Genomic DNA, 22382 nt, shown 5'->3' on the forward strand with positions numbered 1-22382 from the left:
GCCGCCGGAAGAGCGGCTCATCTGAACGCTGGGGCCTGCTGCAGTCACCAACATTGCCCAGGACTGCGGGGTGCTGGCTTGTACACTGCAGCTGCTGTCTCTTATACACATCTCGATTCTCCTGCCTCAGCCTGCTGAGTAGCTGAGATTACTGGTGCCTGCCACCTCACCTGGCTAATTTTTGTATTTTTAGTAAAGCCAAGAGTTTCACCATGTTGGCCAAGCTGATCTGGTCTCGAACTCCTGACGTTAGGTGATCCTCCCGCCTAGACGTCCCAAAGTGCTGGGATTACAGGCATGAGCCGCCGCACCTGGCCAGATGTTTTCTGTGTGTTCTTATATGTGAATGCCTGTACAGGTTTGATTCCACACAGGTGTTAACCGTACAGGTGTTTTATCTTTTTAAAATTTTTTTAGAGACAGGGTCTCACTTTGTCACCCAGGCTGGAGTACAGTGGTACAATCATAGCTCACTCACTGTAACCTCCACTCCTGGGCTCAATCCATCCTCCCACCTCAGCCTCCCAAGTAGGTGGGACTACAGGTGGGTGCCATCACATCCGGCTAATTTTCTTATTGTTTTGTAAAGATGGGGCTCCCTATGTGGGCCAGGTGGATCTGGATCTCCTGGCCTCAAGTGATTCTCTTGCTTTGGTCTTTCAAAGCGCTGGGATTACAGGATCACGCCAGAGCCCCGGGCTTATTTTCTTCTTCTTCTTCTTCTTCTTTTTTTTTTTTTTTTTTGGTAGAGAATCAGGCCTCGCTGTGTTGCCCAGGCTGGTCTCGGACTCCTGGCATCAAGCGATCCTCTTGCCTCACCCTCTCAAAGTGTTGGGATTACAGGCGTGAGCCATTGTGCCTGGGCGGGTGTTTTTTCTCATTGAGCGCTCCCCATCCAAGTCTGCCCTAGGCAGGAGTGCCTCGTGCACGGGTACATACATACCCCGTGCGTCTCCACACCTGTGCGCTCCTACACATGGCTCGCAATGCAGGTGTGAGGGTCCCGTTACAGGTGCGCCCGCAGCGCGGCCCCGCCCCCCTCTTGGCTCCGCCCTCTTATCGAGGCTCAGGTGCACAAGCCGGAAGTGCGCTCTCCTCCCAGGTGAGTGACTAAACTTTCCGGGTCACGTGAGCGGGCGGAGCCGGTGGGATCGGACCCAAAGACCGACCGACGGACCGAGGGTTCGAGGGAGGGGCACGGACCAGGAACCTGAGCTAGGTCAAAGACGCCCGGGCCAGGTAGGAAAGCAGGACGCACCGCTAGGCCTGCGCCCTCGCCCGTCCACCCTACCCGTCCCGTCGCCTTCCTTTCCCCAGCCCAGGAACGCGCTCCCAGGAGTTAATCTTTAATCGCTGACCTCTGGCGGCTGGGGCGGGGCGGGACTCATGGGTGCCCTGGCGCCAGTTGTTTCTCCTGTGGGCCTGCGCCCGGGTCCAGACCCCGATCCCAATGCCCGGGCCTCTCTCCTTCTCCTGCCCCCAGGTGCCCCGTCGCAGGTGCCCCTGGCCGGAGATGCGGTAGGAGGGGCGCGCGCGAGAAGCCCCTTCCTCGGCGCTGCCAACCCGCCACCCAGCCCATGGCGAACCCCGGGCTGGGGCTGCTCCTGGTGCTGGGCCTGCCGTTCCTGCTGGCCCGCTGGGGCCGAGTCTGGGGGCTAAGTAGGTACCAGCTGAGAGCTCTGGGGGGAGGGGTCCGGATTCCTGGATCTCTGCTGGGGACGTGGCTTAGAAGCGCTGGGTATCTGGGGCACAGAGAGGGTCAAGAATTGGGAAGCGGGCAAGAAATACCTTGGGGAGGGGTCTACAGGGTTAGGGCTCCGGGAGATTAAGATTTCTAGTTTCTTCCTTGGACCCTGGGAGGTGGTCTAGGAGACCTGAGTTCCTGAGCCAGGTGGAATTGTGTGTTGGAGTGGGGGCTCCTAAGTAGAACTTGGTGGGAGGTAAGGGCTGTGTACCTGAGTCCTGGCATAGTGCAGGTGTTTTGGGTGAACTGGGAGCTGGGAGGAGGCCTACCGAGCCCGGTCGACCCGGTTGGCTGAAGGTGTAGACCCCAGCCATTCAGTCTTAGATTTGTTTGGGGAGCCTGGGGGGAGGTGTGAGTCAGACACTCCAGGGAAATCTAGGCCCGCCCAGATCCTTAAGGGCCCAGGGCCGGGTGGTGAGTGGGGGAGGGTTGGACTTCCGGACACCCTACTGGGCTCTGCTGGGCTGGGTGGGGGGGTGTCTGGAGGAGCAAACACCTGAGGGACAGGTCCTGCCTGCAAGTCGCCCACTGTCTCTGTGCGAATGAAAGGCAGAGTTTGAATTGGGACTTGCTGGGAGGAGGTGAAGGGGAATGACCAAAGCAGGTGCCCAAGGGTGGGGATGGGAGAGAAAGATGGAGACTGATTTATTCTCTGCCTTCAGCCTCCACAGTATTGACCTCTTCTGCACATGACAGTAGCACTGTTGTGCCTTCACCCACCAGCCCCAGCTCCAGCTCCAATGGCAACTTGGTGAGTTGGAGGTATATGTGGGAAGATGGCAGCAAGGATGTTATCCAGGGGCCACACATACAGCATGTAGAGAGGACTAGACACCCCCTTCCCCCAGAGGTGGCAGGTCAGGGTGGCTTTGGAGAGCTCTAAGTGGGAGCGACCTGAAGTCTTAGACCAGGAAGACTAGGAGACCCTAGAGGGAGTGGGCAGGAACACTGTAGCTGTCAGATGTGGGGGCTCAGGAACTCCACATGCCTCTCAGGTGGGTGGGGAAGCAAGGAGCTCAGACTTGGTAGATATGATGAAAGCAGGAGTCCCGGCTGGGCGCGGTGGCTCACACATGTAATCCTAGCATCTTGGGAGGCTGAGGCAGGCAGATTATGAGGTCAGGAGTTTGAGACCAGCCTGGCCAACATGGTGAAACCCCATCTCTACTAAAAATACAAAAAATTAGCCAGGCAGGGTGGCACACGTGTGTAATCCCAGCTACTCGGGAGGCTGAGGCAGGGATAATCACTTGAGCCCAGGAGGCGGAGGTTGCAGGAAGCCGAGATCGTGACACTGCACTCCAGCCTGGGTGACAGAGCAAGACTCTGTCTCAAAAAAAAAAAGCCCAAGTCGCAGACATGGCAGGTGCTTGCGAGGGGTGTCCCAGACACGGCAGGTGGTGGGGAGCCGTAGCACCCCAGATAAGGTAGGTAGGGATCCAGGAAGCCCCAGTGTGGGGATCAGATCACCAAAAGTGGCAGATATGTGTGTGTGTTGTGGGTTGGGGGTTCATGAGGGGGGTGCAATTCAGGTGGAGGTGAACAGGCTACCCAGGCTCAGGTGATTCACCCCTGTCCCCTCTCTGAAGTCTCAGGGGGCCATCACTGCTATCATTGTGGTCTTCTCCATCCTGGCCATCTTGCTCCTGGCTGTGGGGCTGGCACTGTTGGTGTGGAAGCTTCGGGAGAAGCGGCAGACGGAGGGCACCTACCGGCCCAGCAGCGAGGAGCAGGTGGGTGCCCGTGTGCCACCGACCCCCAACCTCAAGTTGCCGCCGGAAGAGCGGCTCATCTGAACGCTGGGGCCTGCTGCAGTCACCAACATTGCCCAGGACTGCGGGGTGCTGGCTTGTACACTGCAGCCGCCGCCGAGACACCAGCCTCTGATGGCTCAGGAGGACTTGTGGGGAGAGGCTGGGGGCACCCACCTGGTGGGCTCTGTGCAGCATGTTGCCTCTGCTTGGCTGTGCCTGAAGCTCAGGGTGCTGGGGCTCGGGACCCACCTCCCCGCTTGCGGAACCAACTTTTCTCTGTGTGTCCTGCAGGCTCCACAGCCCCTTCTCCTTTCTTTCAGTTCTCCCATGCAACCGAGGCTCGGGCCCCTCAGGACTCCAAGGAGACGGTGCGGGGCTGCCTGCCCATCTAGGTCCCCTCTCCTGCATCTGTCTCCCTTCATTGCTGTATGACCTTGGGGAAAGGCAGTGCCCTCTCTGGGCAGTCAGATCCACCCAGTGCTTAAGAATAGCAGGGAAGAAGGTACTTCAAGACTCTGCCCCTGAGGTCAGGAGAGGATGGGGCTATTCACTTTTATATATGTATATAAAATTAGAAGTAAGATGTAATAAAAGCTTTATTGGTGTGTTTGAGCTGGTGGGAGCATTAGCTGAGATGGAGGTGACGCATGCCCAGAGGAACTGTAAGGTTGCCGGGATTCTAGAGGACCAGGAGGCTTCCTGGAATTCCCCGCTACGACTCAGTTAGAGAGGCTGCCCTTGGAGGGACAGAGGTGGGTGGGATGGATTTCTGAGCAGAATGAGGGCACCAGAGAAATTCACCAGGAAAAAACCAGCTTTGGGCTCTTGTGGCTTTACTGAGGGACTGGGGTCTCTCCTGGACCCCTGATTCTTAACCCTCAAAGCACTTCTTAAGATCAGCGACTCTGGGCCGGCTGCTGGGCTGGAGCTTTTGCCAGTTGCTGGTGGGTGTAGCAGGGGAATTCGGGGCTCCTGGTTCCTCGAGTGGCTGGAGGTGAGCGTGCTCTGCTAGCAGGGCCTTGGGAGACTGGGCTCTGGGGTCCTCCAGAGAACTGGGGTCTGAGGAAGGATCGAGGGGCTGGGACGTCCAGGCTATATCAAAGTTGGGCTTTGTGGGGGCCAGAATTTGGGGGCTTTCTGGAGGGCTGGGCTCAGTGGGTGCAGTGGAGAGCCAGGAAGCAGAGTTTTCCTGGGTTCTAGAATCTTCAGCTGCCTTGTGGGAAGGGGCGAGATGAAGAATTAGGGGCTCTGTGAGAGGAGAGGGTTCGGGGTCCCCTCGGCTGCTTGGGTCTGCAGAAGCTGTTGAGGACTGGGATGGAGAGATGATTTCTTGGTCGGACTCTGAGGGTATTAGCTGGGACCTGGGGTCCTTTGAAGAGCTGGTGGCATCCAAAGACGAGGTGCTTTGCAGGGATGGCAGGGACAGGGGCTGGCGCTCTGGCTCTGGTAGTTTCTGATCGTCTGGTTGCCATCTTGGTATGTTAGGCTAGGTGGGATGGATAGGGAAGTTGTGGCTTTTAGATGGCAGAGGGGCTGGCAAGTTGGATGGACCATTAGGGGAAGACTTGGGGGGGGGGGTTGGGGGAGTGGGCAAGGCTCTCACCAGGCTGAAGCAGCTGTCCAGGTCTCCTCTGTGACAGCAGTCTAAACTCTGGCTCGGTCTCAGGCTGCCTGCACTCTTGGCTCCCACGCTAAGACTGTCCAGAATCTCGCTCAACAAATCCAGTTCTTCTCCAGACCCTAAGAAGCTGCTGTCCAGAGCTTCTTCTGCCCATGGGCACCCCTCATCCTCAGGACTCAGAGGGGGTGTCCTGGGTGAGGATGGGCAGCCTCAGATATTTGCCCGAGACCCCCCAGCCCTGGTCAGGCTGCTCTGGAGTTTGGGGACCCTCTTCCCCATCAGTCCTGGCCTCCCACTTTCAACACCGCTGTTCCCTTTTAGCCTTACCCCACCCCTGGGGGCTCGGAAGGTCCCTCTTCCAGCCGGCGTCTCCTGCTGGGGCGAAGGGGCCGGTTCTGCAAAGGGTGGGGGTGATAGGACCTCAGGAGACTGCAGAATCAGGGGGCTGAGGCTTGCTAAAGGAGGGTGAGTGTGAAGTGGGTGCCACATATTAGGGAAGCTGAAGAAGGAGGTGAGATGTCTGGATGGGGACTGGGATGGGTGGAGGATTCAGTGATAATTCCAGGTGTGTGCATGGCGGGAGGGGGCGCTCTTACCTGTCCAAAGTGCCGAGTGATTGGGAGGCGTTGCTGCAGGCGGTCTGAGCGGCTGGTAAGGGCTGGGGCCCTCAGAGAGCCCCCCCTCTGCAGGATAGAGTCCCCATCCTAGGAAGAGAATGCATGAACTGGGAACCTCTGCCACGAAGTCTCTCCATCACCCCCTACCATTGGTCTTTAGTTAGTCTTTTTTTTTTTTTTTTTTTTAAATGAAGCTTCACTCGTGTTGCCCAGGGTGGAGTGCATGGTGCAATCTTGGCTCACTGCAACCTCTGCCTCCCGGGTTCAAGCGATTCTCGTGCCTCAGTTTCCCAAGTAGCTGGAATTACAGGCATACGCCACCATGCCCAGCTAATTCTGTATTTTTAGTAGAGATGGGGTTTCACCATGTTGGTCAGGCTGGTCTCAAACTGCTGATCTCAAGTGATCCACCTGCCTCGGCCTCCCAAAGTGGTGGGATTACAGGCGTGAGCCACCGCGCCCAGCCAGTCGTCGTCGTCGTCTTTTTTTTTTTTTTTTTTGAGACAGAGTCTCCCTCTATCACCCAGGCTGGAGTGCAGTGGCACGATCCCGGTTCACTGCCCTCTACCTCCTGGGTTCCAGCAATACTCGTGCCTCAGCTTCCCAAGTAGCTAGGATTACAGGTGCCCACCACCACGGCCGGCTAATTTTTGTATTTTTTTTTTAGTAGAGACAGGATTTCTCTATGTTGGCCAGGCTGGTCTCAAACTCCTCACCTCTAGTGATCGGCCCTCCTTGGCCTCCCAAAGTGCTGGGGTTACAGGAGTGAGCCACCGCGCCCGGCCACAGTCTTCTTTTTTTTGAGACAGGGTCTCTCTCTGTCACCCAGTCTGGTGTGCAGTGGTGCTATCTCAGCTTACTGCAACCTCTGCCTTCTGGACTCAAGCAGTCCATACTCAGCTAATTTTTAAATGTTTTTTTTGTAGAGACAAGGTCCCACTATATTACCCAAGCTGGTCTCAAACTCCTGGACTCAAGCGGTCCTCCTGCCTCGGCCTCCCAAAGTGCCAGGATTACAGGGGTGAGCCACTGCACCCGGCTGTTGGTCTTACCTTATACATTAGAAGGCTCTGCACCCCCTTCAAGCCACTCTTGGCCTATAAAGCAGTGGAGAGAGAATTACCCGAGGGTGGTGGGATCCTGGGCATTTGAGAGCTCAGCCTTCTGTCCCCTAAGATAGCTTTATTTTGCCATCTGCGTGTCTCAAATATGTTCACCACCCGCCATACACCACCTAAGAAGTCAATGCAAACTTTCACCCCTTTGACTAATATAAAATTAGTATTCCCTGAGGAAGGCATCCCCAAATAAAATGGGGAATGGTGAAGCAACAGGGCAAGGTGTTCCTGTCTCAAAGCTGTGAAGAATAACATCGCATGGACAATTTTGAGCTGCAAGAACTGGCCCCAGGAAACTTCTGAGCTTGGGAGAAAAAAGGCAGAACCTGGAATTGTGGCATCCAAGGACAAAGAATGTTTGTCGGTGAATCTTGGCTGTCAATTTTACAGGGGGGTGGGGGGTAGGATTCCAACAAAAATGAGTATAGTAAATAAAAAAATAAAAGGGGGAAGAGCTGTTAAGGGTTTAACTGCTGGTTCAGTTCTGATTAAATCATTTGTGTTTAAAGTGTCTGCCAGGGTCAAAATACTCCATCCTTGGGAGGTCAAAGTGTCCTCTGTCCCCTCCCCCTCATCACCCCAGCGAGAGTGGCCTGTCCAGCTCAGCCTCACCGAGCGGTACATGTTCTTGACTGCTGGTTGGGTCTTGGCCTTGACTGAGTGCAGGAGGGCACCACCGCCTTTCTGCAGGAGAGGAAACACCAAGAGGGAGGGGCTAGAGCCAGATCCCACCTCCCCATCCCAGGTTGTGTGATGCTGATCAAGCCCCTTTCCCTCTCTGAATCTCCATTTTTTCACCTCTATAAATGAACACGATCGTAGTCATGACCCTACCTGCTGACTGTTGTGGAATTAAATTAATTCACTGAGACACACTTAAGTGTTTTTTGTTTGTTTGTTTTTGTTTCTTGAGATGGAGTCTCAAAGAACAGAGGTTTTTTTTGTTTGTTTGTTTTTGCTGAAATGCAGTCTCACTCTGTCACCCAGGCTGGAGTGCAGTGGCGCCATCTCGGCTCACTGCAACCTCCGCGTCCCGGGTTCAAGCGATTCTTCTGCCTCCACTTCCCGAGTAGCTGGGACTACAGTCGCCTGCCACCATGCCCGGCTAATTTTTGTAATTTTAGTAGAGATAGCATTTCACTATGTTGGCCAGGATGGTCTCGATCTCCTGACCTTGTGATCTGCCTGCGTCAGCCTCAAACTCCTGACCTCAGGCAATTCGCCTGCCTCGGCCTCCCAAAGTGCTGGGATCACAGGCGCGAGCCACCGTGCCCAGCCAACAAGCGGTTTTTGAGACAGGGTCTTGCTCTGTCACCCAGGCTGGAGTGCAGTGGCACAATCTCGGCTCACTACAACCTCCACCTCCTGGGGCTCAAGCCATCCTTCCACCTTAGCCTCCCGAGTAGCTGGGACTACAGCCACATCTAGCTAATTTTTTTTTTTTTTTTTTTTTTAATTTAGTAGAGATGGGGTTTCGCCGTGTTGTCCTGGCTGGTCTCAAACTTCTGGTCTCAGCAATCCTGTCTCCGCCTCCCAATGTGTTGGGTTTACAGGCCTAAGCCAAGGCCTATTGTTTTGGTGGTCTTACCTTTAGATTGTCTGCCCAGAGCTGATAGGATCGAATGGTCCCTGGGGTAAGGAGAGAGTGTGGTGGTCACCAAAGGCTGGCTGAGGCAGGGGGTGCTGGTGGGTGGGGGGGGACCTGGGGGCTGGACTCAGGGCTCACCTGAGGAGGCCCCGCAGCCGGTGATCTCCTGCTCGAATTGATCTGAGAAGCCCTCCCCATTGTTGAGCTTCTCCAGTCGGGCTTCGATGAACTGGGGTGGGGACAGTAAATCAGAAGCAGCAGGAGACACATCTGAATGCCAGCACTTAGCAGCCCGCCTGCTATCAAGATGTAGAAGCCATCTCTGGCCTCCAACCTGCCCACCCCCAAGCACCTGGGAAACTGGAGCCCACTTTATTTTTTATTATTTTTTTTGAGATGAAGTCTCACTCTGTCACCCAGGCTGGAGTGCAGTGGCAAGATCTCAGCTCACTGCAAGCTCTGCCTCTCCGGTTTAAGTGATTCTCCTGCCTCAACCTCCCAAGTAACTGGGATTACAGGGGTGCACCACCATGCCCAGCTAACTTTTATATTGTTTGTAGAGACATGGTTTCCCCATGTTGGCCAGGCTGGTTTTGAACTCCTGACCTCAGGTGATCTGCCTGCCCTGGGCTCCCAAAGTGCTGAGATTATAGGCGTGAGCCACTGCCCCCAGACCAGAGCCCACTTTAGGAACCAGAGATCCCACCTTCTCCTCTCTCCCCAAGTCAGGACCTGTCCCCAGGGACCAAGCCCCGCCCCTTTCAGGGACCCAGAAATTGATTTCTGCCTCCTCTAGACCTACCCACCTGCTCTCAGTGAGCCAAGAGTAGGTTGACCCCATCTTTAGGGATCTTGTGGTCCAAGCTACCTTCTCCCAGGGGCCTAGAAGTCCAGTCCCACCTGCCACCCCTCCCCCCATATCCCTAGGACTCAGGAAATCCTGGGATTTCACAGTCAGGACCTGTCCCCTCTGGAGTCCAGCTCGGGCCACCACCCCAGTCCCAGAAAGTTACCTGCTTAGGGACCTGGGATTTGGTTCCACCCTGATTTCTCTCAGGGACCTAGGAGTAGGTCTTGTCCTCCAGGAACCCAGGAGTTGGGGGCTCCCATGTTTTTGTTTTGTTTTATTTGAGACAGAGTCTCGCTCTGTCATCCAGGCTGGAGTGCAGTGGCATGATCTCGGCTCACTGCAACCTCTGCCTCCCGGGTTCATGTGATTCTCCTGCCTCAGCCTCCTGAGCTGGAATTACAGGTGCACCCCATCACGCCCAGCTAATTTTTTAATTTTTAGTAGAGATGGGGTTTCACCATGTTGGTCAGGCTGGTCTCGAACTCCTGACCTTGTGATCCGCCTGCCTCGGCCTCCCAAAGTGCTGGGATTACAGGCATGAGCCACCGTGCCCGGCAGGGGGCTCCCATCTTTAGGAATCCAGGAGTTCAGTCCTTCCCCACTTGGGAACCCTGGAGTAGGGGATCCTGCTGGACCGTCTACAGCGATACCCTCAGGGACCCAGGAGTCTGCCCTCAACCCTGCCAGTTCAGACAAGCCCTCGGGGTCTCAGCAGTCCACCTCCAGCCCCAGCTGGACCCTCAGGGCTCTGGCATACCTGTTTGAACAGCTGCAGGTGCACAGCCCGCCGGTGGAAGGCCTGCAGAGGTGCCCCAGGCTTCTGGGCCAAGAAGGCTTCCTCACTGAAGGTCACTGGCTGGCCCTGGAAGAAGTGTTGGAGTTCTGAGCTCCCTGGGGTGTTCCTGGCCCTCCCTCATTCTACTATATATTTAGGTAGCAAACACTGATTAGCCACCTGCTGTGTCTGACCCTGTGTGGGGCCTCGTGGATGGCAGGGAGGACTTAAGCTGTTTTGTTGTTGTTGTTGTTTGTTTTGTTTGTTTGTTTTTGTTTTTTGAGACAGAGTCTCACTCTCTCGCCTGGCTGGGATGCAGTGGTGCAATCTCAGCTCACTGCAACCTCCGCCTCCAGGGTTCAAGCGATTCTCCTGCCTCAGCCTCCTGAGTAGCTGGGACTACAGGCACGTGCCACCACTCCCAGCTAATTTTTGTATTTTTAGTCGAGATGAGGTTTCACCATGTTGGCCAGGATGGTCTCGATCTCTAGACCTCGTGATCCACCCGCCTCAGCCTCCCAAAGTGCTGAGATTACAGGTGTGAGCCACCGCACCCGGCCGTGTTTTGTTTTGTTTTTTTTTTCATTTCTTTTTTTGAGTCAGGGTCTCACTCTGTCACCCACGCTGGAGTGCAGTGGTGTGATCTTGGTTCACTGCAACCTCTACCTCCTGAGCTCAAGCGATCCTCCCACCTCAGCCTCTCAAGTCGCTGGGACTATAGGTGCATGCCACTATGCCCGCCTAATTTTTGCAGTTTTTGTAGAGACGGGGTCTCACTATGTTTCCCACGCTGATCCGAACTCCTGGGCTCAAGCAATCCACCCACCTTGGCCTCTCAAAGTGCAGGGATTACAGGGTGAGTCACCCACCCGGCTGATTTAAGTGTTTATCTTGAGTAAGGTGGAAGACCTGCAGGGCTGTGGGCAGGGGAGGGAAATGATCTGACTCAGGTGTTCACAGGTGACCTCTGGTCACTGCGGGGAGGACAGACTCTGGGAGATAAAGCAGAAACCTGCTTGCAGGGGGCCGGGCGCAGTGGATCACACCTGTAATTCCAGCACTCTGGGAGGACGAGGTGGGTGGGTCACCTGAGGTCTGGAGTTTTGAGACCAGCCTGGCTAACGTGGTGAAACCCCATCTGTACTAAAAATACAAAAATTAGCCAGTGTGGTGGCGCATGCCTGTAATCTCAGCTATTCGGGAGGCTGAGGCAGGAGAATTGCTTGAACCTGGGAGGCGGAGGTTGCAGTGAGCTGAGATTGTGCCACTGCACTCCAGCCTGGGCAAGAGAGCAAGACTCTCTCTCAAAAAAAAAAAGAAAGAAAGAAGAAGGCTGCTTGTGGAGGAGTCCCAGGGGAGAGATCAGTGCATTAATTTTAGGCAAACAACGACAGGGTCCAGACCAGGGCGGAGACAGAGGAAGTGGGTGGTCTGTGTGCAGATTTGGGATGCAGCGATGACAAGAACGTCAGATGCTCAAGTGATACTGGACCCCCCGCCCCGCCCCAGCGATTTTATAGCTTGGTTGTGCAAAACAGGGGAGGGCGCTTCAGAGATTGAGGCCCTGGCTTCAACATTCACCCACTATGGGACTTCTCCAAAGCCTTGGTTTCCTCATATGGAAAATGGGACTATTGCAGTATCCATCTCAAAATGTCATGAGCATTAAATGAGATAATAGCAGCAGTAGGAGCTAGCATTTATTGAGTGCTTGCTGTATGCCAGGTACGATTCAAAGTGCTGGGAAGATGCTGATTCACTGATTCTAATATCCTTTTGGGTGGTACTATCGGGGTCCCATTTTACAGAGGGGCAAACAGAGGCACAAAGTAAGCACTCCATTAATGCTACCTATCATTATTATTATTACTGTTTTTTTTTTGTTTTTTTTTTTTTTTTTTTTTAGTAGAGACGGGGTTTCACCGTGTTAGCCAGGATGGTCTCAATCTCCTGACCTCGTGATCCGCCCGTCTCGGCCTCCCAAAGTGCTGGGATTACAGGCTTGAGCCACCGCGCCCCGCCTCATTATTTTTTTAATTAAAAAAATAGAGATGGGGTCTCCTTATGTTGCTCAGGCTGGTCTTGAACTTCTGGGCTCAAGCAATTCTCCCATCTCGGCCTCCCAAAGTGTTGGGATTACAGGCGTGAGCCACTGCGTCCGGCCATCTACCGTACCTATCATTATATTACGATTCATTCAGGAACTTTTTTTAGTAGAGATGGGGTTTCACCGTGTTAGCCAGGATGGTCTCAATCTCCTGACCTCGTGATCCGCCCGTCTCGGCCTCCCAAAGTGCTGGGATTACAGGCTTGAGCCACCGCGCCCAGCCTCATTATTTTTTTAATTAAAAAAATAGAGATGGTGGCCGGGCATGGTGGTTCACACCTGTAATTCCAGAACTTTGGGAGCCTGATGTGGGCAGATCACCTGAGGTCAGGAGTTCGAGACCAGCCTGGCCAACATGGAGAAACTCCGTTTTTACTAAAATTACAAAAATTAGCTGGGCGTGGTGGTGCGCACCTGTAGTCCCAGTTATTGGGGAGTCTGAGGTGGGAGAATCACTTGAACCCCAGAGGTGGAGGTTGCAATGAGCCGAGATCATGCCACTGCACTCCAGCCTGGGCGACAAAGTGAAACTCCGTCTCAAAAACAAACAAACAAACAACAGATGGGGAGTGTCTCACTGTGTTGCTCAGGCTGGTCTTGAACTTCTGGGCTCAAGCAATTCTCCCATCTCGGCCTCCCAAAGTGTTGGGATTACAGGCGTGAGCCACTGCGTCCGGCCATCTACCGTACCTATCATTATATTACGATTCATTCAGGAACCCACGAGATCTCTCCCGCAACGGCCCCGCTGCTCACCGGGCTGCAGACGAGTGCATCGCGGTACCCTCCGAAGAGGAGGGCCTGGACTTTGAGGAAGAGACGGGACACCCCTTCCCCGGGGGCCAGGGCGACCTTCCTGAGTCGGAGCCTCAGCAGGGACACCTGAAGCACAAGGGAGTGGCCCTGAGTGGGCAGGTGTGGGGCCCTCGCCTCCCGGGGCAGGAAGGTGGGAGGGGCGACACTGACCACGTCTGGAGGCAGCGCCTGCACATCGTTAAATGTTGTCTCCAAAGTATTGGCGTCGACGTTCAGCACCACGACGTCCTCCAGAGCTTTTTCTCGTACTCTCTGCGGAAAAGCGGGGCCGGCGGCTCAGAGTCCGAGAGTCCTTGGCAGAGGAGGGCATCTGGGGATATAGAGGGAGGGGGAACCCTCACATCCCCGCCGTCTGGGTGGATACGCGCTCACCTCGGCGAGACTGGCGTGCACTCCAATGAGGTAGGGCATGGGCGCGCTGCGGACCGAGGGGACGGGGTCATGCAGGCACCGCCTCCAGGGCCTGCCCCCAGGCCCGGCCCCTCCCAGCTTCCCTCGCTCACCAGCAGTAGTCCAGCAGGTGTGGGGGCAGCGTGGGGATCAGCACGTGCTCCCAGCGCATGGGGTACAGGAGCGCGCAGGACGCGTGGACGCACGAGGTCAGCTGGGGGGCGATGGCGGGGCGTGAAGTCATGGCCTGGACCCTCTGGCGCGGGGGTCTCTTCCAGCTGCATTTCCCACGTCCCCAGTCTCCTGTTCCCCCTTCCCATCCACTGCTGGGTAATGAGTGACAACTCGAACCCCTTTAGAAATCATGTGGCGACCAGGAATTTGGCCACTTAACAGTGCTTTAAGCAGGTGAAGCCAGGACTCATCCCGTCCTGATCCCTCTCTCTAAGGGGCGCAGTTAATAGGCAACACCCCTGAGTCTTCCCGCACGCAGGTGGAGCAAGGACTGAGCCTCCACGCACTCCACCCCGAAATAGGTGGAGCTATGATGTAGCCCGCCCTTGTCCCGCCCCTAGGGGTGGAGCCACGACCTAACCCCACCCAAAGAGGTGGAGCTGGAATGCAATCATTCGGCCCCGCCCCTAGGGGTGGAGCCAGTCTCCGCCTCTGCCTTTGACCCTGGGTCTCGGGGTCCCTGGCAGTATGGGTCTCTAGTTGTTATCTGAGTCCCTGTGTTCCTAGGTCCCTGGGTCCCTGGATCTCTGAGTCCCTGAGTCCCTGGGTCCCTGGGTCCCCATGTGTATAGGTCCCTAGTTCTCAGTGTACCTGAGGGTCCGGAGGGGTGGAGCTAGACCTGTTGTGGCCCATAGTAGGTGGAGCCTGAGCGCAGTACTCCCAAAAAAGAGGAGCTGAAAGCAGCCCCCTCCCACGAGGGCGGGGCCAGAATTCAACTCTCCGAGACCTTCGAAGGGGCGGGGCCAGGGCTTCGCCCTCAGGTCTCGCGCATTCGGGTTAGAGTCAGGAATCAGCCCCCGTTGTCCCGCCCCCAGGGGCGGAGCCAGACCCTGCTCCCACCCCGGCCCGGCGGGCCCCGCCTCACTGTGCTGAGTTTGCTGGCAGTGAGCAGGACTCTTCTCTCCGCCAGGAGCGCCGCGAACAGCGCCACGATGTTCTCGTCAGTAACGGCCACCACCAGCTCCGTTAGGTTCCTCTGAGGATCAGAGAGGTGCGCTGGGCGTGGACTGGCCCCTGGATCTTGCATCCCCGGTCCGGGTTTCGGGACCTGTTCCCATCCCCAGAGACCCCTCCCGGGTCCCCACTCACGTTCTCAGGGATGGATGGCAGGCGGCCGGAGTCCGGGGCCACGAAGCAGGACAGCTGGTGGGGGTATTGGCAGGGGGATCAATCAGTCAGGAGGCTGGCCTCACCTGGATCCCCGACCTTCCAGGGTCCCCGAGCCCCGCTCACCGGCTTGCTATTTCCCGGGGTAGGGGGCAGGATACCCTGCCCGCTGGAGACGGTCACTCCGCTGCCCTGGGGAAGAGGCGCGATTCTGTGGTCATCAGGTCTGGGGCGCAGCCTTCCCATCCATCTAAGGTCCAGCGCCCAGGGAATGGGAGCTACTCACCAGCTCCAGCCCCACTGAGGCCTGGGGCCCAGACAGGGACTGCTGAAACAGATTTTGAAGAAGTTCCTCTGCCTCGGAGACCTGGGTGGGACGTGGAGGGGCAGGGGTGGCTGAGCCAGATGTGGGGATTGGGGATTCCGAGGGCTCTGAGTAAGCTTGAGTGGTCTCGGAGGAGCCAAGGGCTCAGGTCAGGCCTGGGAGGTTTTTTTTTTTTATTTCTTTAAAAGAAATTTAATAATAATAATAATAGAGACAAGGTCTAATAGAGACCAGCCCAGGCTGGTCTTGAACTCCTGGGCTCAAGGGATCCTCCTGCTTCGGCCTCCCAAAGGGCTACAATTACAGGCGTGAGCCACCGCGTCTGGCTTTTAAAATTTTTTAATTTAAATGTTTTCTTGTAGGCCGGGCGTGGTGGCTCACGCCTGTAATCCCAACCCTTTGGGAGGCTGAGGTGTGTAGATTACCTGAGGCCAGGAGCCCATGACCAGCCTGGCCAACATGGTGAAACCAAGTCTCTATTAAAAGTACAAAAAAAAAAAAAAAATTAGCTCGGCTGGTGGGCCAGGGTCTTGCTCTGTGTCCCAGGCTGGAGTGCAGTGCTGTGATCATAGCTAACCATAGTTTCAAACTCCTGGGCTCAGGCGATCCTCCCACCTTGCTCTCCTGAGTAGCTGGGACCACAGGTGTGCGCCACCACGTCTGGCTAATTTTTCTTTTTCTTTTTTTTTTCTTTTTGAGACGGAGTTTCGCTCTTGTTGCCCAAGCTGGAGTGCAATGGCGTGATCTCAGCTCACTGCAACTTCTGCCCCCCCGGGTTCAAGCGATTCTCCTGCCTCAGTCTACGAGCAGCTGGGATTACGGGCATGTGCCACCACACCCGGCTAATTTTTTTTTTTGGTATTTTTAGTAGAGACGGGGTTTCACCATCTTGGTTAGGCCGGTCTCGAACTCCTGACCTCAGGTTATCTGCTCACCTCTTCCTCCCAAAGTGCTGGGATTACAGGTGTGAGCCACCGAACTCGGCCAATTTTTTAAAAGATTGTAGAGGCAGGGTTCTCACTATGTTTCCCAGCTGGTCTCAAACTCCTGGGCTCAAGCGATTCTCCCACCTCAGCCTCCCAAAATGCTGGGACTGCAGGTGTGACACAGTGTGCCCTGCTAGGCCTGGGAGATCTGAAAGGGAGGGGTTGGGAGGTTGGGGGGTGGGGGCTGGGGCTCCCACAGGAGTGAGAGAGGGGCTGGTCTCACCTGGTCCTGGGCTAGGAGGTCTCCCACTGTGTTCAGTAGCTTGTAAAACACCTCGAACCAGGGCAAGTGGCTGTGGATAGAGGAGACAAGTTCCATGAAGTGTCCCTAGGCCTCGGCCTTTCCCATCCCCCCCGCATCCAACCCCCATATCCCGCACCTGAGGATGCAGAGACAGCTCTGGGTACCCGCCCGCAAGCGGCAGAAACCAAATCTGCGGTTGCCGGCAAGGTCTGTGAGGGCGAAGGTGAAATGCTGCACGACGGGGCTGGGGGGCTCCCTGGAGTGGGAAGGGCTGTTAGAGAGACCTGGACATCCCAGCTGTCTCAGGATGTCCCCCCTCCCCAGCAAAGTTCCTGGAATCCTGAGTATATGAGTCTCTAGTTGTCAGGATCCCTGCAAGCCTGGGTCCCTGGTCTCAGAATCCCTGGGTCCCTGAATCTCTGGGTCCCTGGATCTCTGGGTCCCTAGGTCCCTGGATCTCTGAGTCCCTGAGTCCCTGAGTCCCTGGGTCCCTGAATCTCTGAGTCCCTGGATCTCTGGGTCCCTGAGTCCCTGAGTCCCTGGGTCCCTGAATCTCTGGGTCCCTGGATCTTTTTGGTCCCTGGATCTCTGGGTCCCTGAGTCCCTGGGTCCTTGAGTCCCTAGGTCCCTGGGTTCCTGAGTCCCTGAGTCCCTGGGTCCCTGGGTCCTTAGGTCCCTGAGTCCCTGGGTCCCTGGGTCCCTGGGTTCCTGAGTCCCTGGGTCCCTGAGTTTCTGAGTCTTTGGGTTCCTGAGTCCTTGGATCCCTTAATCCCTGTGTCCCTGAGTCCCTGAGTCCCTGAATCCTTAAGTCCTTGAGTCCCTGAGTCTCTGGGTCCCTGTGTCCCTGAGTCCCTGAATCCTTGAGTCCCCGAGTCCCTGAGTCTCTGGGTCCCTGGGTTCCTGAGTCCCTGAATCTGTGTGTCCCTGAGTCCCTGGGTCCCTGGGTCCCTGAGTCCCTGAGTCCCTGCATTCCTGAGTCCCTGAATCTCTATGTCTCTGAGTCCCTGGGTCCCTGAGTCCCTGAGTCCCTAGATTCCCTAGATTCCTGAGTCCCTGAATCTGTTTCTGAGTCCCTGAGCTCCTGGGTCCCTGGGTCCCTGGGTTCCTAGGTTCTTGAGTCCCTGGGTCCCTGGGTTCCTGAGTACCTGGATCTCTGGGTCCCTGAGTGTCTGAATCCCTGGATGCTAATGCATATAGGTCCCTAGTTCTCAGGGCTCCTGAGTGCCTGAGCCTTTGAGTCTCAGGGTCCTCGAGTGTATGGGTTTCCAGATGTCTGAGTCTCTAGGTGTTGAGTCCTTGGGGCCCCTGAGAGATCTGAGTCCCTGAGTCCTTGGATCTCCCCGCCCTTTCGTACCTTTCCACATCAAAAGGGAAGCAGAATTTAGGCACCATCTGCATAGCTTCCTGGAGATGAAGAAAAGTGCAGACTGCTTGGTCACTGAGGTTGGGCACCGCCTCCCTAGGCTCCAGGTCCAAGAAACAGAGTCCCCTCCCCCTGGGGGACGGGCCCTGGCCCTGGGGGAGCAAGGAGCCAGCTTGAATACCTGGTCCCTGAAGTCTGGAGGGAACTGCCGCAGGATGGGGGGATCTGTAGAAGAGAGCAGGCCTCTAAGTTCAGTGACCCAGGCCCACCCTCCCCTCCCACTCCCTCACTCCCAGGCTCCCAACTCACCCTCCTGCAGGGAGGCGGGGCAGGCCGCTTCGAAGAACCAATCAAACACGGCAGGGGCGCCCCCTCTGTGGGATGCAGAAGGGATCCAGAGACTTGCTTCTAGGCACGTGTGGTTGTGTCTGCCACTTTGCACACAAGCGTGGTTGTGTGTGCCTGTGCCACAAGGTGCATCGGCATGTGCATGACTCTGGGGCTCTGTGGCTGTGAGTGCGTGGTTGTGTGAGGCTGTGTGTGCAGCAGTGTTAATGGTGCACACAAGTACGGGATGGAGTGAGAAAGTGTGGCTGTGTGCGTGTGGCTGTGTGTGATTGTGTGTGGCTGAGTGCGTGGCTTGTGTGAGCAGGCAGTGAGTGTGTGTGTGATCCTGTCTGCTGTCTGCCTGAAAAGATGAGACTGTCCCCTGTATCTGTGGGGTGGGACTGGGGGGGATATAAAGGACAGCCTGTGCAGTCTAAAGCTAAGTGAATGACATCTATCTATCTATCTATCTATCTATCTATCTATCTATCTATCTAATTTTTTTGAGATGGAGTTTTGCTCTTGTCACCCAGACTGGGGTGCCGTGGCACAATCTTGGCTCACTGCAACCTCCGCCCCACCCAGGAGGTTCAAGCGATTCTCCTGCCTCAGCCTCCCTGTAGCTGGGATTACAGGTGCCTACCATTATGCCCAGCTAATTTTTGTATTTTTAGTAGAGACAGGGTTTCACCATGTTGGCCAGGCTGGTCTCGAACTCCTGACCTCAGGCGATCTGCCCACCTTGACCTCCCAAAGTGCTGGGATTACAGGCATGAGCCACTGCATCTAGCCACGACATCTGTATTTTCTTGTATAGATGTGAGTGTGTGTGCCCGAGCAAGTGAATGACGTCTATATTTTCCTGTACAGCTATGAACGTCGCTGGGTAACTGCGTGGGATCCTTGTGGGCTGTCTGTGTGTCTCTGTGTGAGAGACCCCATAGAACCCTGGTGGCTGATCCCACATTCCTCATCAGAGGAAGGAGGGCAGGATACCTAGGTACTTACTGTAAGCCCTGCAATCTCTGCTTTCCTCCTCTGCCCCCATATCAAGCAGAAGATGCAGCCTTGGGCTCAAGGAGAGAGACAGGAGATCTGGAGGGAGATCAGCTACAGACACACCGTCCTGCCCAGTTGCACACACAGTCTCTGCCATGGGGCACCCCAGCACTTCACCCTCATGCTGACACAAGTCACACACGATCACCCACTCATACGAACACCCAGCCTCCTCTCTGCCCTGATCGCCCCCCGTGGGACCCCCCTGAAGCCATCACTCAGATATACCAAGGACAAAGCTCAGAGGGGTACATGCATCCACAGAGCTACAGACATAATCACAGGAGCTGAATATAGAGAGAGAGACAGGAGGGGACCGAGAGTGGCCCGTCCCAGAGTGGAGGTCATAGCGGAGGCCCGCGGAGTATCTGATTCCAGCCACCTGCCCCTCCAGGTCACTGCACCTCCCTGGCCTGCTCCAGCCCCAGCTCCCCTCTGCGCCGGCTCAGGCCTGGCCTGGGAATCTTGTACCAGAGAATGAGGGATGGGGAGACTCTTACTCAGCTCTGGATTCCATGGTCCCTGCAGGGCCAGCCCAGCGGGGCCCTCTCCCCAGGGGTCCTGGGGGCCTGCGTTTGCTGGGCCCCAAGCCGGCTCAGCTTCCTGTGTGGCTGAGAGAGGAAGTTTAACGGGTGACGTCCCCGGACAGAGGCCCTGCCCCCACCCCCTGTGAGAAACCCAGGCATCCTGCCTGCTAATTATGTTGGGGATGGGTGGGCAATAAGTAGTCAGCTTGGGAAGGCAGACCCCCAGGTCCGTCCCCGCCAGGCTGGACTGTGTCTGGTCCCCCGTATCGTGCCTCGGCCCTTGTCTCTCCTTCCCCGCTCCGCAGCAGCCAAGATTCAAAATCTGTCTATTAATAAAATGCCTCCCCGTCTCTTAACTCTTTTTTCCTTGGTCCATTTGGCCTGGATGGTCACTGGTGGACCACCAGAGGGAGCCACCTGTAAAGTGGATGGTGGGGGTACCAGGGACGGGGACAAAGAGCACAAAGTACAGGCACAAGGACAGACAGACAGACACGGACATTTACACACTGAGGAAGTCACCAGTACAGACAGACCGAGTCCAGAACAGCCAGAGACGACAGACATGGAGAGATAGGGAGTCCTATAGCCGGATCATGGTCCCAGGCCGGGCACAGTGGCTCATGTCTATAATCCCAGCACTTTGAGAGGCTGAGGTGGGAGGATCACTTGAGCTCAGGAGTTCGAGACCAGACTGGGAAACATGGCGAAACTCCGTGTCAACCAAAAACTACAAAAATTATAGCTGGGTGTGGTGGCACATACCTGTAGTCCCAGCTTACTCAGGAGTAAGGCCGGGTGCGGTGGCTCACACCTGTGATCCCAGCACTTTGGGAGGCTGAGGCGGGCAGATCACCTGAGGTCAGGAGAGCGAGACCATCCTGGCTAACACGGTGAAACCCCGTCTCTACTAAAAATACAAAAAATTAGCCGGGTGTGGTGGCGGGCGCCTGTAGTCCCAGCTGCTCTGGAGGCTGAGTTAGGAGAATGGCATGAACCCGGGAGGCGGAGCTTGCAGTGAGCCGAGATTGTGCCACTGCACTCCAGCCTGGGCGACAGAGTGAGACTCTACCTCGAAAGAAAAAAAACTTTTTTTTGTAGAGATGGGGTTTCGCTTTATTTCCTGGTCTGGTCTTGAACTTCTGGACTCCAGCAATCCCCTGGCCTTGGTCTTCCAAAGTGAATGGGATTACAAGTGTGAGCTACTGTGCCCAGCCTGTTTTTATTTTTTATTTTTAATTATTATTTTAAGAGATAGGGTCTCCCTCTCTCTGTCTCCTAGACTGGAGAGCAGTGGTACCATTATAGCTCAATGCAACTTCTAACTCCTTAGCTCAAGTGAGCCTCCCACCTCAGCCTCTTGAGCAACTAGGATTATAGACACAGCCACCACACATGGTTAATTTTGTTGTTGTTTTTTGAGACGGAGTTTCACTCTTGTTGCCCAGGCTGGAGTGCAATGGCACGATCTTGGCTCACTGCAACCTCCGCCTCCCTGGTTCAAGCGATTCTCCTGCCTCAGCCTCCCTAGTAGCTGAGATTATAGGCACCCATCACCATGTCCGGCTTATTTTTGTATTTTTAGTAGAGACAGAGTTTCACCATGTGGCCCGGCTGGTCTGGAACTCCTGATCTGAGGTGGTCCACCCACCTCAGCCTCCCGAAGTGCTGGGATTACAGGTGTGAGCCACGGCACCTAGCTTTTTTATTTTTATTTTTTTTTTTTTTTTTAGAGACAGGGTCTCCATCTGTTGCCCTGGCTGGAGTGCAGTGGTGCGATCATAGCTCACTGTCGTCTGGAGCTCCTGGGCTCATGTTATCCTCCCATCCCAGCCTTCCAGGGAGCTAGGACTACAGCAACGTGCCATCACACCCAGCTAACTTCTTAGAACAATTTTCATAGAGACAGCGTCTTGCTATGTTGCCTAGGGTGGTCTCAAACTCCTGGCCTCAAGTGATCTTCGTGCTTCAGCCTCCCAAAGTCCTGGGATTACGGGTGTGAGCTACAGTACCTGGCCGAGTCAGTAGCATTAATCTTCAAATCTCTCTCACTTGCTGGGACTCTGCTTTCGTCCTCACTTCTTCTCTGACTCTGATCCTCTGTCTCCCTCTTATAAAGACCCTTGTGATTATATTGGACCCACCCAAATAATTTGCCATAATCCTCTTATCTTAAAATCCTTTACTTTTCCTGGCATGGTGGCTCACGCCTGTAATCCTGGCACTTAGCGAGGCTGAGGCTTGAGGTCAGAAGTTCAAGACCAGCCTGGGCAATATATCAAGATCCCGTCTCTACAAAAAAATCTAAAAAATATCCGGGTGCAGGCCAGGTGCGGCGGCTCACGCCTGTAATCCCAACACTTTGGGAGACTGAGGTGGGTGGATCACCTGAGGCCAGCAGTTCAAGACCAGTCTGGCCAACATAGTGAAACCCTGTCCCTACTAAAAATACAGAAATTATCCAGGTGTGGTGGCGCATGCCTATAATCACAGCTATTCGGGAGGTTGAGGTGGGAGAATCGCTTGAACCTGGGAGGTGGAGGTGGCAGTGAGCTGAGATCATGCCATGGCACTCCAGCCTGGGCGACAGAGTCTGACTCCATCTCAAAAAAAAAAAAAAATAGGCCGGGCGCGGTGGCTCAAGCCTGTAATATCAGCACTTTGGGAGGCCGAGACGGGCGGATCATGAGGTCAGGAGATCGAGACCATCCTGACTAACATGGTGAAACCCCGTCTCTACTGAAAAATACAAAAAACTAGCCGGGCGAAGTGGTGGACGGCTGTAGTCCCAGCTATTCGGGAGGCTGAGGCAGGAGAATGGCGTAAACCC

At 55.4% G+C, this 22382-nt stretch overlaps 2 protein-coding genes across 3 annotated transcripts; one reads left to right on the top strand and one right to left on the bottom strand.

Moving 5' to 3' along the window:
* The first annotated feature begins 1128 nt into the window (after positions 1-1128).
* Positions 1129-4086, top strand: CRB3 (crumbs family member 3). Its single transcript, XM_011967428.1, has 5 exons — positions 1129-1239; positions 1484-1659; positions 2416-2495; positions 3334-3477; positions 3819-4086. Exons 2-5 carry the CDS (start codon positions 1578-1580, stop codon positions 3888-3890), a joined length of 378 nt encoding a protein of 125 aa, XP_011822818.1. The 5' UTR covers positions 1129-1239; positions 1484-1577; the 3' UTR covers positions 3891-4086.
* On the bottom strand, positions 4075-19655 carry DENND1C (DENN/MADD domain containing 1C). Of its 2 annotated transcripts, XM_011967426.1 has the most exons (23): positions 19526-19655; positions 17949-18013; positions 17821-17864; positions 17631-17680; positions 16413-16532; positions 16256-16325; positions 15008-15088; positions 14848-14913; positions 14704-14757; positions 14480-14590; positions 13494-13594; positions 13363-13408; positions 13141-13242; positions 12931-13056; positions 10050-10154; positions 8581-8671; positions 8443-8483; positions 7467-7538; positions 6789-6833; positions 5716-5823; positions 5447-5514; positions 5102-5309; positions 4075-4984 (listed from the first exon to the last, which is right to left on the bottom strand). In XM_011967426.1, the coding sequence occupies exons 1-23, from the start codon at positions 19540-19542 to the stop codon at positions 4370-4372; spliced, it is 2406 nt and encodes an 801-aa protein (XP_011822816.1). In that variant the 5' UTR covers positions 19543-19655; the 3' UTR covers positions 4075-4369. The 2 variants fall into 2 exon arrangements, with proteins under 2 accessions (XP_011822816.1, XP_011822817.1); XM_011967427.1 differs by lacking the exons at positions 17821-17864; positions 17949-18013.
* Between the last annotated feature and the right edge of the window lie 2727 nt (positions 19656-22382).

The sequence above is a fragment of the Mandrillus leucophaeus genome, unplaced genomic scaffold, assembly GCF_000951045.1.
Source record: "Mandrillus leucophaeus isolate KB7577 unplaced genomic scaffold, Mleu.le_1.0 Scaffold8, whole genome shotgun sequence".
In the NCBI taxonomy this organism is placed as follows: Eukaryota; Metazoa; Chordata; class Mammalia; order Primates; family Cercopithecidae; genus Mandrillus; species Mandrillus leucophaeus.